At 39.3% G+C, this 19323-nt stretch overlaps 1 protein-coding gene across 1 annotated transcript in view; it reads right to left on the reverse strand.

The window, feature by feature from the left end:
- The window catches only part of KIAA1755 (KIAA1755 ortholog), a 72992-nt gene that overhangs the window by 15129 nt on the left and 38540 nt on the right, over positions 1–19323 (reverse strand). The window contains 5 exon segments of the mRNA XM_051979348.1: positions 6385–6533; positions 7385–7483; positions 11457–11573; positions 16140–16226; positions 17947–18040. Of these exon segments, the coding sequence (XP_051835308.1) occupies positions 6385–6533; positions 7385–7483; positions 11457–11573; positions 16140–16226; positions 17947–18040 (546 nt within the window).

Raw genomic sequence — 19323 nt, forward strand, 5'->3', positions numbered from 1 at the left:
ATGATCATCTCTATGACAGGGTCAGATGACAAGTAAGTGTGAAAATGGATTTGAATTTAGGTCTTTCTTATTTTAGACCCAGCATTATATACACTGCTATCTACATAATACTTGGCTGTCTCAAATGCCACCTCCACATTTTGAACTGGTCCAACCATTCTGACAGTTTGGAACTATGCCCAAAGCAACCTTTGACCTTAGCAACACACTACTAGGTCTGTATCCTAAAGAGATCGAGAAAAACGTAAATGTCGAAAAATATTTAAAATTTAAAAAATTAAAAAAAAATTTTTTTTTGTGATAGCAAAGAATTGAAAGTTGAGGGCATGCCTATCAATAGAGGAATGGTTAAACAAGTTGTGATATATAAATATGGTGGAATACTACAAGAAATGCTGAGCAGGATAGTTTCAGAAAACCTGAGAAAACATATATGAACTGGTACAAAATGATGTGAACAGGACCGGAGAACACTGTATGTAATAACAGTGATTGCAAAGATAATCAACTGTGAAGAGACTTAGCTAGTCTGATCAGTACAATGATCTGACAGTTCCAAAGGACTCATGATAAAAAATGCTATCTACTTTCAGAGGAGAACTGATGAATTCTGAGAGCAGATTGAAGAATACTTTTTTCCACTTTCTTTTTTTTTTTAAAAAAAACATAATTAACATGGAAATATGTTTTGTATGATTTCATACATATAATGGGTATCATATAGCTTGACTTATAGCTTGACTACTCAAGCTGGTAGGGGAAGAATTGGAGAGAAAAAGAAACATTGGAACTTAAAATAAAAATAAGAAAGTTAAAAAAAAAAGTCAATTCTGCCAATCACCCACCTTCAAAAACAAACAAAAAAGAATGTCACCTCTATCATGACATTTTCCCTGAGCATGTATAGATAGGAAAAGAACACTAGATTTGGAGTCATAAAACTCAATCTTGGCTTGATATTTACTAGCTGTGTGAGTAGGAGCAAGTTAATTAACCACTCTGAGCCTGAGTTTTTCCCTAGGCTATATAGGCTTTGTTTAAAGAATTAAAAAAACAAAAAAAACCCAACAATGTATGTATGACTTCCTTGGTTTGGGGAATTGGTGGTAGGACCATTCCTTCTATCTTCAATATAAAAAAGCTTAGAAAATTATCTGTGGGCACTGAGAAGCTAGTTAAATTATTTGCCTGTGATCAAAATATATCACAATTAGGATTTGACCCAGATTTTTCTGATACTAAGGCTAGCTCCCAACCCATCACACCATGCTGCCTCCTCAGCTTGCAAAGGCAGTCACTAATATTTATGCTACCCATCTCACAGAGTTGTAAGGAAAATGCTTTTTTTCCCCCTCCTAGTCTCAAGGCATCATAGAAATGGGAGTTATTATCCCATGATTGCCCCAGTCACTAATGATCCTTTCCCCTCTAGAAGAGTACTTTGTACCTCATGACTGAAAATGACTCAACAACAACAAATCAGTGTAGCTGAAAGAACAACATTTCTAGAGCCAGAAGTTGTTGTCATTTAGTCATTTTCCAGTTGTGTCTGATTCTTTATGACCTCATTTGGGTTTTTTTGGCCAAGATACTGGAATGGTTGGCCTCTTTCCTTCTGAAGCTTAATTTACAGATGAGGAAACTGAGGCAGATAAGGTGAAGTGACCTGCACCAATAAATATCTGGGGCTGAATTTGAATTCAGGGAGAAGAATTTTCCTGCCTCCAGGCCTGGCCCTCTATCTAGTACATCACCTAGAATCTGCACTTCTGACAATTATCTGTGTGGATTTAATTTTAGTCAAGTCATTTAATGTCTCCGGCTTCAATTTTTTCATTTTCAAAATATTGGGGGTGGGTAGGAGTACAGAATTTTTTTATAATAACAGTAATATCATAATTTCTTAATTACATTTCAATAGAGCTGTTTTTTTCTTTTTCTTTTTTGTGATCCTCTGTATTTTATTTGATTGGGTTTCTCCAGACTGCCAGAAAGCTCTCAGACACAAAGAAAGTTCCAGAGGAGATGTTCTCTGAGGTTCCTGACTCCTCTGTGTACATTCTTACGATCCCAGCTCCCCTGTGACTTTACTCGTCCCCTTCAAGGGCCTTGATTTCCCCATTTGTAAAATGAATAGTTTAGATGAGAATAATCTTTAAAGTGCCCTTCCAGCTGGAAATCCCATGTTCTCATCTTTTAGAGGCTCTTTTAGAAGAATGATAAAGAGGAAGAGAAAGGGGCATAAAACCTCATCTCTGTTGGAGGGACCGTGTGCAGGGGCCGCCTCGGAGTGTTTTAGGAATGGAAAACACAAAAGAGCGGAGAATGGGAGCTGGATGGAGACAGAGACGGGAAGATGGGCTGCAGGGAGGATGGGGGAAGGGGACCAGGTGTTACAATCACAGAATGAAACAAACAGACTGGGGCTTTGTGAGGAAGCAGCGCCATCTAATGATGAAGTTGGGAGGAAGCAACTAGGGCTCGGTCTAGGTCCAACTCCCATGTCCAGAAGGCGGATGCCCTCCTTCTGCCCGGCTGAGTGGGAAAGGGCTGGACTGGGTCGAGAACTCGGATTATTAGCACTTCTCCTGAGGCAGGGAAGTCAGGGAGAGGCAGATACAGGGGGAGGTCCCCTTGTTCCTTTATCCCCTTATTTAGCTTCCCCAAGCCCAGAGCAACGCCTTAATCAATTTTGGGTTGTCAGAGCTGGACCTAATCATTGATCATAAAATCAAAGAGCCTGAAGAAATCTTAGAGACCATTCACTTACATTCTCATTTTATAAATCAGAGAATTGAAGCCCTTGGAGGTTAAGTCACTTGCTAAAAGTCATCCAGGTGAGAGTGTTCTATTTCAAATCTATTCCCTCTGATGTCATCTCCAGGGCTTTTCCTACTGTATGGATTTTCTAAGCTAGGCCCGTCATTTTATATGAGATAACAGTGGTCTGGAGATGGTAAGTGAATTAATTGTTCAAAGTCTCATAAATTCAAACCCAGATCTTCTGATTTCTGACTGCTCTCTTTCTACTTTAAGGAGAGCCAAGAATTCAATTCAGTGAAGGATAGAGGACCCAGGTATCTTAATTCCCGGAGAGCCCATGACTCGCTCTGCTTCCTGCACTGTACTGATTGGCACAATTGAGTGACAGGGAGTAATAGCAAACATGGAAGGGATAGTCACCAGCTCACTGTCACCTCCTCTTTCTGTATCCCTATTCTTAATTTTGGCACTCTGACCTATGACCTATTCTGACCTATAACTCCAATTTCCTGTTGTCCCCACATTTCCTCTTACTATCTAGGCTTTCCATTGCACAGACCTAAATATAATTGGTCCTCCCCAGCTTTGTGACTAGCCTTACTCATTCTCTACCCACTTCATTATCTCCTATCTCCTATCAAAATTTACCTATTATCTCTCTTAGGGATCTGATCTTTTTTCTTTAAATTAACATGGAATTTCCCAAGAAACTAATGGGTTAAAAGATGGAGGTTTGTGTGTAATAACACAGGAGATGCAACACTTTAATTTCTCCAAATAAAAGGATCACAGAACACTTTAGTGCTTGAAATATCTTTGTAGAATCCATAAATGAATGCAAAATGGTATAATGGAAAGAGCCAGAAAACCTGAGTTTGAATTAGATTGTTGTTGACTAGCTGGGAGCTTTTAGGCAATTCATGTATAATCTCTCTGGGCTTCATTTTCCTTGTTTTATAAAAGGAGACCTAGTGACTTCTAAGATACCTCTTGGTTCTAAGTTCTATGTTCTAAGTCTATGTTCTAAGTCTATATTCTAAGATCCTTTCCTTTTCTGACAGTTTTTTGACATTAAATTCAACAATTTAAAGGAAAAACAAAACATTTATTAACTACTGCTTAGGACAAGATAGATTCTGAGGATATGAAGAAAAAAATTTCTATCCTCAAGGGACTTAGATATTTTGATATTTTATTTTCTGTGCCTTAAGTCCATTTTAACTCTAATGTGAGATGACATGATAGAGGGAGGGAAAAAATCACTGGATTTGGAACCAAAGGCTCTAGTTTTATATTACTTGCTATTTGTGTAACTTGGGATAAATAACTTTTTATCTCTTTGGGACTCACTTTCCTTATCTATAAAATGAGAATTAGACAAATTAATTTCTAAGGTTTCTTTCAGGTCTAAATCTATGATAAATTCTGTGTTCTATGATCTGAATTATCTTATAGCTGGCCAGAGCTGGGACCAAGTAGGATCTCTTTCCTCCTTTCCAGCCAATTCAGATTCCATCTGGGGGTGCCTGGAGATGCCAGTCAGATAGAATCAAGAGAAACCTCCTTTTCTCTCCTCCCTCTTTTCTTTCTTTCTTTTTTCATTTTTCCTTTTTAAATTCCTGGCTTATAAAATAAATAATTTTATTTATAAATCTTGAGAAAAAAGTTACATATATTAGGCTATTTCAAATAAATAATCCACACTATCAATTTTAGAAAACAATTTGTTTAAAAAAATATAAGCACATATTAATTCCTTTTCTGAATGTCCCTCTTCATGTATTTCTATTGACAATTGTCATTTACACACAAACACACACACATCTTTGCAGCCCCACATTGTAATCCTAGGTAGAGGAGAGGACACTCAAAGTTCTCAAGTACACAGAACTGAATTAAATGAGACTGCCTTTTCACTTTTGGAAATAGCTACCAGCCTCATGTTTGAATTGAACAGAGAACTGTGCTTATTCCCTGCATAATAAGAGATTGCTTTGAAGACAGCTGATAATCATGTTATTGTTAAGTCATAAAGCGGTATCAAAATTAAAAGAGCAAAATTATAGGAGACTTAATATAATTAGTTTCCTCCCCTATTTTCTTGCCAATGTCCTTTTCTTCTTTTCTCCTCCTAGTCAGATATTGACCCCTTCTCTATACCCACTTCTGCCCGAAGAAACCCAGAATCTTCTTCACTCTTGGCCTTAGGTTCATTCCCCTTGTCCCAATGTGGTTGGAATACTCCTGTGGGGCAGATGCCCAGATTAACCTAAGGGACCCCAGACCTTGTCATCAGACCTTTCCTTATACTCTGCAGCTATATACACTTGTTGTCTTCTCCAATTCAAGTGTGAATCCTTGGATGCCAAGGTTTTTTCTTCTTCTTCTTCTTTCTCCTCCTCTTCTTCTTCCTCCCTCTTCTTCCTCCTCTTCTTCTCTCTTTTATTTCTTCCTCCTTCCTCCTTCTCTTCCTCCTCCTTCTTTTGCTTCTTCTTTGCTTAACTACAGTGCTTGGTACATGGTAAACTCTAAGTAAGTGTTTTTAAATATTCATTCAGTTTCAGCTCTGGTCTTCAATTTTCTCTAAGGTCCATTTGCGCTCTAACATTCTACATTCTATATTTTAAGGACCCTTCCATCTATAAATCTATGATGCTATGGTCTATGGTTTATGGTCTACAGTCTAAGGTCCAGTCCAAATGCATTTATATTTCTATCCTAAGGTCCATTGGAGATCAGACATACTACATTGTAGAATCCCTTTCAGCTCTACCTTTTATATTCCATATTCAAATATTCCTTCTACTCTAAATTTATGATTTTATGCTTCCAGGATCAGGCCTTAAACCAAAACCAATTTGATTCTCATTGGCCACCAACAGGTCCTAAATCAAACCCCATTTGGACACTGTTTGGTCCTGATTGACTCATATTGAATGTAAATAGCAATTATTTCTGCTTTGGCCAGAAACCCTGATTCATTTATTTATTTAAATTTTTTTGGACTAAGTGAAAGGAGATTCTTTGCCTCAATTGCTACCTGCTGAATGGGTGCAGTCTCTGTCAAACTAAGACCTGTGGAAGACCTTAGCTTTAAAAAATCAAAGTCTTCCACTGCATTCAGGGCCATCTCCAGTCATCCTGATCTATATCTTATCATTGGTCCCAGATGGCTCTGGAGGGGAAAATGAAGCAGGTGAGCTTGCCCAGCCATCTCTCCCTTAATCCAATTCACTTGCTTGTCATGGCATCCCCTCCTTGATGATCATGTGTTTTATGGCACCATGTTACCCAACATTACAATTATGGGTAGTGAAGTCATGTTAGAGCATTGAGGTTTTTGGTCCCCCGCTCAGATAATGCTAAGCATGTGGACATATAATTAAGACCACCCTCTGAGAGTTGTGGCCCCTGGTAGGCAGTCTATAAGTTTTATTGAAACCCAAAGGAGTCTTGAGCCATGATAGTTTCATGGTCCTCTGCGATTTCTGATTTAGCAAGTTATATAGAGTTGTATAGAGGATCAGGAGGGTCAGTGGGTCTTAAGCAAGGAGTCAGATGCCCCTGCTAATCCTCTAACCCCAGAGTAAAGGGAAACACCTGTACCCAAAATTGCCATACCTGACTTCCTGTGAGTGGTCAAGTTTGCAGGCCTCCTTCCTGAGCCTGGCCAAGGTAGCTCCTCCTTCTCTCTGCAGACTCACCAGCTGGGCGTCACTGAGTACTGTCTCCATCATCTGCTTGTATTTGGTCATGCTCTGAGCTGCTTCCTGCAGGGAAACATCAGCTTCAGACTTAGCAATCCTACTACCTTTCCCACTCAATGACCATGGACTCCAGGAGTACATGTAGGCTTTTTTTTTTGGGGGGGGGGCATTGGTTGATCTTCTTGTTGATCACCTGTATCTGATTCTTTGTGACTTTATTTGGAGTTTTCTTGGTGAGGATACTGGAGTGGTTTGCCATTTCCTAATCTGGGTCATTTTGATGAGAAGCTGAGGCAAACAGGGTTAAGTCCAGGATCACATAACTAATAAGTTTCTGAGGCCAGATTTGAACTCATAAAAATGAGTTTTCTTGACTCTGATCCCAGTGTTTTATCCACTACAGCACTTAGCTGCCTTTTGGTTAACTCAAGTGGACAGAAAAGCTGTATTTAAACAGCATGAGGGGTCCTTAAGCTTCACAAAGCTAGTCTCTGAGGTCTCCCTGCTAAATGCAGTCAAGTCATCATTTTTCACTGAGTATATTCCTCCTCTCTAGCTCCATTGGTCTATATCATTCTATAAGGTCTCCAACCTCTGGAAAACTGAGGCCAAACCTACACCCTCTCTGCTTCATCTGGGGATCCCCAGACTGTCAGGTCAGAAGGGACGACACACTGGCTAGCTGCCTGGTCTGGGGAGAGAAGACTGGAAACAAAGCATCTGTCACTGACTGACTACTTCCTTGGGTAAGCCACATTTAATTGCCTCTTTGGAACTCAGTATCCTTCTTTGGAAAACGGGCAGGAATGCCTGCTCCATCTCCCACCAGCCATAACTAGATAATGCAAAATCCGACTATGAGGCTCTAGCTTGGACTTGCTCCCTGCATCCCTAGTTTGGCTTCCTATGCTTACCTGTACTCCTTTGGGGGGCTTGCCTTTCTCAAATTCCTGGATGGCATCCTGGAGCAGTGTAGAAACCTTGTGGAGTTCAGTCAGGAAGGGGTCCAGCCTCTGGAAGAAAGAGATTGGAATGGCGGTTAGTGTTTAACTTGAAGGGAGAATGGAAGGCATAGAATTCAGAGTGGAGACATGTTGAAATGTAAGCTCCTTGAGGTCAGGAATAATTTTCACCTTTCTTTGAAACTTCAGGGCCTTGGCATAAAGCCTCATATATTGTCAACAAGCTCAATAAATTTTTTGTTGATTGGAGAAAGCAGAGAGTTAAATTAGAGTTTATGAACAGATAAAGACTTCTTCTGAAGTCTCCTCATCAGTAAGTTTACATGAATTCTCTTATGTTGCATGAGAATGAATTAAGGCTAATGTAGACAGACTCTTGCTTTGAGAGTCAGAAAATCTGAATTCTAATGGCCAGTTTTCTAAGTCATGTGGCAGTAATCCTATGTTTTTGTTGACTCATAAAATGGACATGATCCCAATTCATGTCCTACTTCTCTTGTACATTCTGGTCCTGAAGAGAAGAAGAGGTAAAGGATATGAAAAACTTTTTGAAAAACATTGAAACCTCCCTGTCAGTATCTGCAATTATTCCAGTCCCAGTTGTGACAATGTATTTATGGAGCTAGGATCTCATCAATGGGACTACTCTAGTCAATCAGGAGATCCCAACCCTTCTAATCCTGTGATTCTCATTCATGTTAATTCAATAAAGATTTATTAAATGCCAAACAACACAGTATCCACCTTCTAGGAGTTTATATCTAAAAATAATTTCTCTTCAGATTCTCTGTAAGGGATTCACCCAATAAACTGGCCTTCCAATTTTTGGTTGTCATCTAGACATTTGTGTAGGATTTTTTCCTATCTATTATCTTATATCTTGATACATGATTACCATACTTTGATAGATTTTTATTCTGCTTCTGGAGGATGAGAAATCACTGGTAAAGTATAGCATTGATATTAACTGGGTCATAGGAACATAGCTTTATTTACTTGTTTATTTTTGTTAGTTTGACTCATTTTGCTTGGGAAAGTTTTTAAGGTACCCCCCATTGTCTATGATGGATATAATATATGTGCATAATGTATAAATACATACATAATATAGGTTGTTTAGTTGTTTCAATTGTGTCCAATTATTTGTGACCCCATTTGAGATTTTCTTGGCAAAGATACTGGAATGGTTTGCCATTTCCTTTTCTATCTCATTTTACAGGATGAGGAATTGAGACAAAACAGGGTTGAGTGGTTTGCCCAGGGTCATACAGCTAATAAGTATCTGAGTTCAGATTTGAACTTAGGAAAATTAGTTTTCTTTACTTCAGGACCAGTATTCTATCTACTGCACTACCTATACATGCATAAATATTTGTGTGTGTGTGTGTGTGTATGTGTGTGTGTGTGTTGCCACCTCTCTCTTTGTCTTTCTCTCTGTCTCTGTCTCTCTGTGTATGAAATAGGTTTAGAATCGGAAGACACCTCAGACATCATCTAGTTCAACCCCCTCATTTTACACATGAAGAAGCTCAGGCTTAGAGAGCTTAAGTGATTTGCTGAAGATAGCAGAGATAGGATTCAAATCTAGGTCATCTGATTCCAGATCCAGGGCTCCCTCTAATGTATCACATTGCCTCTCAAATCATATTATTATAAGTTATAATGTAATCAACAGTTGTCTAAGCAATACCCAATTATTAATAGCTCACCATTCTAAGCATGTTCCCATCTCTCATCCTACTTGGCCACACAAATAACACTCTGAGGCCCAGTACAGGGATGATTATCCCAGCTTCACAGATAAGGAAACGCTAGTAAGTAGCTCTGGAGGGGAAACTGAGACAGGTGAGCCAGAAACTGGGTCCCAGAGAGTGAAGGATATTTGCCCAAGATCACTTTGCAGAGTTAGTGGCCAATCCACTAGGACGTAGGCCTCCTGACTCCCAGAAGACTTACCATTATACAGAATCATAGACCTTCCTCTCAGTTTGAAGGGACCTCAGAGGCAATCTCAGAGGTCAGCCTGTACAGGTATAAAATAATACCCCAGCAAGTGATCATCTAGCCTTTGCTAGTTATACCATGTAGTATCTGTCTTAGAGTAATCACTGGGATACGCTGATAAAACAAACTTGGGAAGAGAAAGACACAAACGTACTGAGTGGATGGCAGAAATCACCAATGATTAACCCCTGGTAGGCCCTGGTTCTATTCTACTTTCCTTCCTCCTAGCTGGCTTCCCTAATGCTGCTCAGCAGCAGAATAGTACATGTCTCATCTATCCTTATGAGATTAGAAACTCTAGGAGAGTCTTAATCATCAGGGTCTCATACCTGGCAAGGGCAGTGATGTGGCTTATTAGTGGGGTCAGGGTCTGAGTTTAAGTTCTGGCTCTGCTAATTACTGCTTAGATGATTTCGGGCAAATTATTTGCTATCTCTCAGCCTCATCTATCAAGTAAAAGAGGATGAAAGAGATTTTCTAAAGTCTGTTTCAACTCTAAATCCTCTAATCCTATGCCAGTGGGCTCTAAAAGCTTTGAGGGGATGCTCTGAGAGTCACTATCAATAGGGCAGGGGTTAAAAGTATAGAAGAAATGGATTCAAATCCTATCTTAGTTACTAGTTGTGTGACTCTGGGCAAGTCACTTATATAAATATCTCTCTGTGTCTCAGTTTTCTTAACCATAAAATGAGAGAGTTGGACTTCATGGCCTCTAGAGTATATTTTGGCCTTAAATCTATGATCCTTGAGATCAGTACCTTTCCCTTAGGACTGGAAATAGAAAATCATTAGATTTCTAAGCAAGAGTACATGTTGCTCTACTGGTCAAGCTGTTCCCTTGGAAAGCACAAAGCAGGATGGAATGGGCTGGGCCAGTCCCCGGGAGGCCAAGCAGTGGCTTCTCCTCTCAGCTATCTAGGACAGCAGCAGTGCTCTGAGTTCCTGTTATTATCACACCCTGGAGAGCCCCTGGCTACATGGCCTTCTTTTCCAAGTTCCTTTTTCCATAGCCTATGCTAGAGCCAAACAGCAATGCTCAGTGTTCCTTGAACCCTTCACTTTTCTGCTCCCATGCCTTTGGTCAGGCTATTTTTTTTTCCTGGAATGCATTTTCTCTCTCATACCCCTTCAGCTCTGCCTGATCATTTTCTGCTGGCTCTTCCAGACTTCCAGGAAGCCTATTCAGCTAAATACAATCTCTTATCTTCTGCTTTCTCACAGTTCTGTGTTTTTAACCTGTTTATTATAACTTTACACTCTATTTTGTACTATAGTTATTCATGGACATATGCTCATAAGGTACAGATATGATGCTCAAAAAATATCAGTGGCTCTCTTTTGCTCCCAAGAGAAAATACACTTACCACTTAAGCCTTCTGCAATCTTGCTCTGACCTATTTTTCCAACCTTATTTCACTACACCCCTTTACCATATTGTAACGTCTCATTGTACTGGATGACTAGCTTTCTCTTCTGCTCATTTGCATGGGAAATCCCCCATATCTGGGATATAGACTCCTCACCATTACCTGGCTAACTCCTCTTCTTCTATCAAGTCCCAGTCAGGTACCATCTTCTTCATGCAACTTTCTTCCTCGTCCCTCAATCAAAAGTATTTTCTTTCTCATCACATTTTTCTCAAGCTCTTTTTCTGCATTTCTCTTTGCATCCTGTCACACTCTACTTTGTACTCTCTGTGTTCTTGCCATATCCCCCTATTAGAATGTACAGTGGGTTACAACTCTAAGTTGATTGAGTGCAGGTACTGTGTAATTTTAAAATTTGTGTATCCTGACATAGTACCTTATTCACAGTAGATATTTGATGAATATTAAATTGAATTGAAGGCAGGGATCATTATCTTTACCATGTGTGTTCCTTTTTCAGTACTCTACTTCAGGCCAGAAACAAAAATGATAGCAAGCTTTCAGAAATGGTCTTCCCTTTGGGTAGAAAAAATCTGCTCTTTTTAAGCAAAGAAGGGAAAGGGGAGAAGATTAAAGGCCATGACTGGAAATACCTGGAAGAACTGAACCCACTGACTATGGCAGTATGGAAAGGAGCCTTCCAGATCTGGGGTCAGCTGGTTCTGGTCCACATAGCGGCTTAGGGCCTTCAGAGAAGTTATCACCTCCACCTGGTGAAGGAAAAATCAAATGAGATATTAGACATGAAGAACATGAACAAGCATGAGTTCTGGGCCTTTTCTCAGATATTGAAATGCCTTGATTGCTGATATAATCTTGTCTCCCACTTTGATTGAAGGCCTTAGCTCTACAAACCTGCCCTCCTTCCCTATTTTCCACCCCTTTAACCCTACACCTACTCAGTCTTCTTCCTCCTGAGTATTAGATCCTTGTATCTAAAGCTAATTCCACTCATTTTCTAAGAGAAAATAAAGGCTGGGGGAGGGGAAGTGGCTTCTCTAAATGCCTGTTGAATTGAATTGACTGAGACCACACTGCTAGTAACAACATAGGCCCCAAGAATTCAAAACCAGGTCCCGCTACAGCAAATCCAGTTCTCATTCCACTGGGGTCACACTACCTTGATCTTAGTCTCTTTAAAATTTATACTCAGAACATTCAAATGACTCAAGTTTCATGCAACCATAGATTCAAAGAATCTCAGGTTTGGAAGAGATTTCATAGGACATTTGGTCCAATCTCTACCTGAAGCCTGGATCTTGTCCATAACATCAGTACCCAATAAGTTGACACATGGTTTTGCTAAACATCTTGTGCTTATTGATTGCTTGACTGATGAGAAGCTCATTGCTTTTTGGGGTGGCTGATTCCATTTTGGGATGGCTTATTTTATTGTTTTCTTTTTTTAAAATCTCTTTGCTTCACCAGAAGCATATTTACAAACCTATGTGTTTATTTGAAGAAAAGGTAGCAATCTTTAAAAAGCGATAAGGCAAGGGTTCCTATTCTTTTCTTTTAGGATTATAAGATCCTGGAAGATTCTTATTAATGATAATAATCATAAAAATAATCATGTATTGATTCCTGATTCAATCTGATACATTAAAAAGAGCAGTATTTACTACCTTTACAATCTTTTCCAAGTCTTTTTTATCTTCTAGACCTTAGTTTCTTCAACCATAAAATGAGGGGAGTGGTAGTGAACTCAGTGACCTCTAAAGTCCTTGACAGCTCTAAATCTATGACATTCTATAGAAAGCGTTCTTAATCTTTTATATGCCATAAAACCCTTTGGCAAAATAATGCTTTTAATGCATAAATAAAATGTATGACAAAAGAAACCAATTACACTAAAATACAAATATCAAAACATATTTTTTAAAAATTCATGGAGCTTAAGAACCCTTGCTTTATAGGAATGCAGATAAGGGTACTGACCAATCATTGATGGAGATACAGTGTTACTGAATGAGGTCCAATTCTTAGCTTTCATAAAAGTGTCATTATAATAATAATTAGCATTTTTCTGTGGCTTACTATGTGCTGGGCATTTTATAGTTATCTCATTTGGTAGAGGAAAGAACAGTGCATTTGGGAGATGGCATAGTATAGTGTAGTGAACAGTAGTACTAAGTTAAAGGAACTATGTTAAACTCCTACTTCTGATGCTTATTATCTGTGAAACCTCTGACAAGTCACTTGAACTCTTAGGACCTCAATTTCCTCATCTGTAAAATGAGGACTTGGTTTTTATGGCCTCTAAGACCCCTTCTAGCTCATAATCTATAAATTCTGCTCAGAAAACCTAACTGCTACTACTTTTCATGCTATATAGTCTTGAGCAATCATCCCTTTTTCTGAGCCTCAATTTTCATACCTGTAAAATTGGCATGTTGTATTAGATGAGCTCTACAATCCTTTTCAGCACTGATACACACAAACACACACCCATACAATCCATACAACCCCCATATATATATGTATATAAATAATTCATTCATGTATTTATTATTTAGTTTTTCTATACTCCAAAATCTTTTCCAATTCCCACATTCTGTGCTCTACATTACATTTCAGCTCTGACATTTTATGTTCTAAGCTTTGACATCTGAAACAAACAATCTCTAAATCTATGAGAAAAGCAAGGGGCTGGGGCATGTGAGGGTCAGGACGTAGGTTGGGGGTTGAGGTGTAATAAAGCAGTGACTCTCTCAAGCTCATGGCTGGCAGCTACAACCAGCCCGTGGTCTCTTTGTAATCAACCTGCCTGTTATGGGTTGCTGCCCCCTGCTATCATCCAGCTATAGGAAAGGGACACCCACTAAGACATATCTGATGGGAAGGAGCTTTTGTTCCTGGGATGATGAGTACTGCAGTCTTACAGGCAAAACAAATCCACGGACTGTTTTGATTTGAGGTAATGCCTAGAAAAATTGCAGACAGAGGCCAGGAAGGGAGTTGTTGCTGTTTTTTTGTGCCTGTCCCCTAAGTAACAATTTGCCTGCTACGGCACGTTTACTAACCCCTAAGAAAGACGACGACATTTTAAATCATTTTCCTGAGCAGAGCAGAAACATGAGCTTATGCACTCATTATGGTAGTATATGGTGGTAATTAAAGGGAGCCACATTAAAAGAACACCATACAGAGTCTGGCTCTGAATGGCTGCTATAATGTACAGGGGGTGGGAAATTAGTACAAGGGACTTGTTCTTTTGGAAACATTGAGTTACCTCTGGTGGCTGCAGTACATTAACTGAAACTTTAAAAAAAGAAAGAAAAACACATCTGTGATTCCCTGCCCCATAAAGTAACTTGAGGCTGAGAAGACCATCCTATCCTTGTCCAGGATCATAGATTTAGAATTTCTAACCCAAACCCCTCATTTTATGGATGAGGAACTGAGCCTGACAGAGGTTAAGGGATCTATTCAAATTTTTATAAATAAGAAGTAACAGAGTCAGAATTTGAACCTGGATTCTTTGTCACCTTCACCTTAGGAAAAACTGGATTTATGAACACATTTTTCCTTCCATATAGTGACTTTTTGAGTATTGGGATTCTATCTTATTCATCTCTGACCTTCTCATTGGGATGCAGCACATAGAATGATCTTGCACGTAACTCAGGCACTCAGGAAAAGTTTACTCAAAGCTAACATTGATATAGCTTTTTACAAATTTTACATTTTACAGATGAGGAAACTGAGGTTGAGAAGATAAGTGACTCACTGAAGGCTGGTGTGTTTGTGGTAGGTTTTAAATCTGGGTTTTCCTGACCCCAAGTCCAGCATTTATTCCCTGTGCCTTATAGAATGTATGAGAGAGCTCCCTAATCTGGAATTGTTATTTTGGAGGAATGAGCAGGGACAATGAAATTGGCTCTTGGTTTTCCTCATTAAAATGAGGGAGTCGGATGGCTTCTGAAGTCCATTCTGCCTCTAGTTTTGTCATAGTCTTCATTGTTCTTGTTATTGACTCATTTCATTGTATCTGACTCTTCATGACCCCTTGGTTCATAAAGAACCACGGACCATGGGGTTTTCTTGGAAAAAATACTGGAGTCATTTGCCATTTCCTTCTCTGATGATCACAGTGGTACCAGTGTCCAAATAAGGGAAGTGAAAAGAATTCTGCTGTCCTCTGCTGGTCAAACTGGAATATTGTGCTCACTTTTGGGAGCTACATTAAAAGAGGTCCATTGATACATTGGAGGTATAGAGATGTACTGTATTTTCAGCGATTAGCACAGTGTCCTATACATAGTAGGTACTTAATATAAGCTTATTGATTAAGTGATTACCCTGTTTGCCTTACAGGGTTGTGTGGAAAGCTTTGTAAGCCCTTTAGTGCCACAATAATAGGAAGTATTATATCAATCATCCTGGCACTTAATCATTCGCCATCTCATGTTTTCATTTATTTGCCTTTTATGCATTAGTTTTGTCTGATTAATTAGATGGTGACCGCTCTAAGAGGTAATGACCATAATTTCCTCTGTAGTTTTGCTTTCCTCCTTCTCTTTTCTCTACCTCTACCACTCCAACACAATTGAATCTAGGGCTTAGTACAAGGTGTTATTTTAAAAACACATTTTTTGAAAATATATTCATTTCACATTTTCTTTTTAAAGTGAAGGATAACTATTCTGGGATTTCTCAATCCATCCCAGCCCCAAATCCTCCTTTTTCACTCCCTATTCCTATAGTCACTGTAAAGTGACTGGCTTGAACAATTTTGGGGAAGGACAGAGAGAACATGAAAAAAGGGAGAACTAGAGTGATTTCAATTCGTTTCTTTTTGTCCCCTAAGCTCAACTGTCACATTTTTTTTTTGCTCGTCCCTTTTTAGGAATGGGGAAACTAGATTTTCTCTTGAATAAACTGAGTCCCAGCCCTGCAGTAGTACAGAATATAACCATAGATCTATATGCAGACAGACATCCTTAGATACCTAGGGAAACATAGACCACTGCATGCCCTTCTGATAACTTCTTTTTCTGCAGCCACAATGTAAAGAACAAACCTAAATGGAACGATGCCTGGCTGTTCATTCTGGTCTTTCACTGGGCCTATAAGAAAGGAGCACTGACCTCACCAAAATGCTTTCTCTTCTCTGGATGAAGTGTAGAGAGAGCTGTATTCCAACCCACTTATTCATTTATTTATCCAAATTTAATTTAATTTAATTTTTTTTTGCATTTCTTTTCTCAACCCACTCTTCTTCCCATCCTCCCTCTTCCCTTGCCATGGTCAGTCCTCATGCTTTTTGCTCTTACCTGGATGCCTGGTACCTTCTCCAGTTGGGTGGCAGCTTCCTTCTCCCCCAGAAGTAGCAAACTGTGAATGGAGGCTGGAGCCAGGGCCTATAGGAGACAGTGAATTCAGATTCACCTTCTTCGCTTTGCATCCCTGACCTATGCACACTTTCTCTCATAGATGCTCTAGGTGGGACACAGGGGAAAGAAGACACCTCAGAGATTGAAGTCACTGTCCCCTATTTACTAAAGACCAACAAGTATCCAAAAATTCATTAATTTAAGCTGGAAAAGGGCCTTTAAGATTTGTTTTGATGAGATTTCATGGGAATCCAATCCAGATCAGTATTTCCCAAGTCTTTGCATATCTGCACTGATACTGGAATTCTCTGTCTCCTTCTTAAGGTCATTCCCAGATTACACTTATTTATATCCACATTTCACATTTGGTAGAGTAAAAGTCATTATATAGTTTTTTTGGTGAGTCATTTTTCTGTGATATTTGACTCTTCATGACCTCATTTAGAGTTTTCTTGGCAAAGATAATGGAGTGTTTTGCCATTTCCTTCTCCAGCTCATTTTACAGATGAGGAAACTGGGGCAAACAGATTAGGTGACTTTTCTAGAATCATATAACGAGTAAATGTCTGAGACTGGATTTGGACTTATGAAAAGGAGTCTTTCTGATTTCAAGCCTGGCTACTACATAGTAACATACTTTTATTTATACTAGTTCTGACTATAGTTTTCCCTTTTCTCATCTCATCTGGAATACTGTGCTCAAGCCCGGGCATCATTTTAGGAAGAACACCAATAAACTGGATAAAGTCCAGGATGGTGAGAAGCCCTGGAGTTAACATCATATTAGGATTTTTTAAGAAACTGGGGATATTTAGCTTGGACAAGATAAGAATCCATGAGGACTCAATGTTCCAGTGTTTGAAGGGTTGGCATGTGGAGCAAACTTAGACTTGCTTTGTTTGTCCCAAAGGCAGGAGTAAGAGCAATAATGGACATTTCAAGGGGGCAAGTTTAGACTTGAGGCCAGCAAAACTTTCTAACAATCCAATCTTCTAAAAGCAGAATGTGCTGTCCTTTGGAGGGCTTTAAGCAGAGTCCAGGAGGCCCCTGGCCAGGTGCCACTATGGTTCTGTTGTGTTTGCTACCTGAGAATCAGAGGGTCTGGGGGGAGGAGATGCAGCAGCAGACAGGCTTTCAGATGATGAACTCTTTGGTAATATAGTGACCATGATAGAAATGAATACAAAATAGCCCTTCTTCCAGTCTGTGATAATAATGACCAAGTGGCAGAAAAAAGAAGGCACTCAATGTAAGAAGGCATGGTTGGGCTGTGATCTATACAGCGATGAGACAATAATAAAAGCTCCTACTTCTCTCTTTTGGCATCAAGCAGAACAATTTTTTTCTTTCCTCATAACAATCCTCCAAATACTTAAAGACTAGAATCATGTTCCCTTTAAAATTGATCTTGAGGTCTAAACACTTCCACTTCCTTTAAATGTTCCTCAATGTGGAATAAGTTTGAGGTAGAGAACATTAAGTCTATCTATTCCTCCATTCTGTATACCATGTCTTTCTTAATGCACTCTAATATCCAAGTTACTCTTTGGTTACTCTATCATACTCCTTACTCACATTGATTTTACAATCCACTAAAACTCCCAGATCTTTTTCATGATAACCATTATCTAGCTCTGCTTTCCCTTCTTGTACTTTCAGTTAATTTTTTGAATCAAGTATAGGATTTTATATTTATCCCAATTAAATTTCATATTTTCAGGTGGAACTTAGTATTTGGTCCACTTACCTGGGTTGTTCTCAGGGCATTGACCAGGCTGGGGTTGGGAGGCTGTTTCCTGGCATCAATCACAACAGTCAATCCTGTGGACTTGACTTCTTGTCTGTGGATCAGAAGTCAAGTTGTGAATCACATTTGGATAATATGGGGAGGAACAGGAAGAGAGAAATAGATGGGGATGGTGAGGAACATTCCTTCACCAATAGGAAGAAATGTCTCTTCATAAGCTTCTCCTCTTAGTTACTTCTGTTGGTGGGTGAGGGGAACCATATTTCCAGAGCCTGGCCCACAGTAGAATGGTATGTTCCTAAAGGACAATGATTCGTTGATCTGATGTTTTAGGAGAATAAGGATCCAAGGTAATATTTTGGGCCCCAGAATTAATCTTCCTTCCTTCCTTCCTCCTTTCCTTCCTTCCTCCTCTCCTTCATTCCTTTTCTCCTTCCTTCCTTCCTTTCCTCCTTCCTCCCTCCCTCCCTCCCTCCCTCCCTCCCTTCTTCCCTCCCTTTCTTTCTTTCTTTCTTTCTTTCTTTCTTTCTTTCTTTCTTTCTTTCTTTCTTTCTTTCTTTCTTTCTTTCTTTCTTTCTTTCTTCTTTCCTTCCTTCTTTCCTCCCTCCCTCCCTCCCTTCCTTCTTTCCTTTTTCTCTCTCTTTCTCCCACCCTTCCTACCCTCCTCCTCCCTTTCTTTCTTAGAAAGTGTGCTATAGTGAAAAATACAATACACTGAAAGGAGTTCTAGTTTCTATATGGTCATTCACTGCTTATATGATCTTGGATAAAGCCTCTCCTTTCTTGATTTTCGTTTTCTTCTCTAAAAACAAATAAACAAGACAAAACAAAAAGATGTTGGATTAGATAAGAGATCATCTATGGTCCCTTCCAGCTCTTACATTCTACATTATATAGTCTAAAGCAGGGGTTCTAAATTTGATATCTGTCAATCTTTTTATCCTTTATAGTCCTTTGTATTTCATTTTATGCATTTAAACAATTCTTCTAAGAAGAAATCAGTAAGTTTCACCAGATTACCAAAGGGGTCCATTACTCAGGCAAGTTAAGAATCCCTTCTCTAAGGTCTCTTTCAGCTCTGATATGTTATATGTTATATTCTATATCCTTCCTCCTAGCTATGGCATTGTATGTTTTATGTTCCAAAGTCTTTTTCATTTTTGACATTGTAACTCACTCATTTTGCACAACTCTCCCTGACCCGACCAACAGTCTGCCTGGAGAGTAAATACCCTTCACCCATTCCTGAAATGTGCCCTTTGGGCATCTGCCAGCTGGTTGGTGCAGGCAATGGCAGTGGTGTGGGCCCTGAGTACTTTTGCCTAGTGACTAGACCTCTTCCACTTGATCCCAGAAGATTCTGGGGAGGCATCCCCC

Source organism: Antechinus flavipes, chromosome 2, assembly GCF_016432865.1.
Source record: "Antechinus flavipes isolate AdamAnt ecotype Samford, QLD, Australia chromosome 2, AdamAnt_v2, whole genome shotgun sequence".
Taxonomy (NCBI): domain Eukaryota; kingdom Metazoa; phylum Chordata; class Mammalia; order Dasyuromorphia; family Dasyuridae; genus Antechinus; species Antechinus flavipes.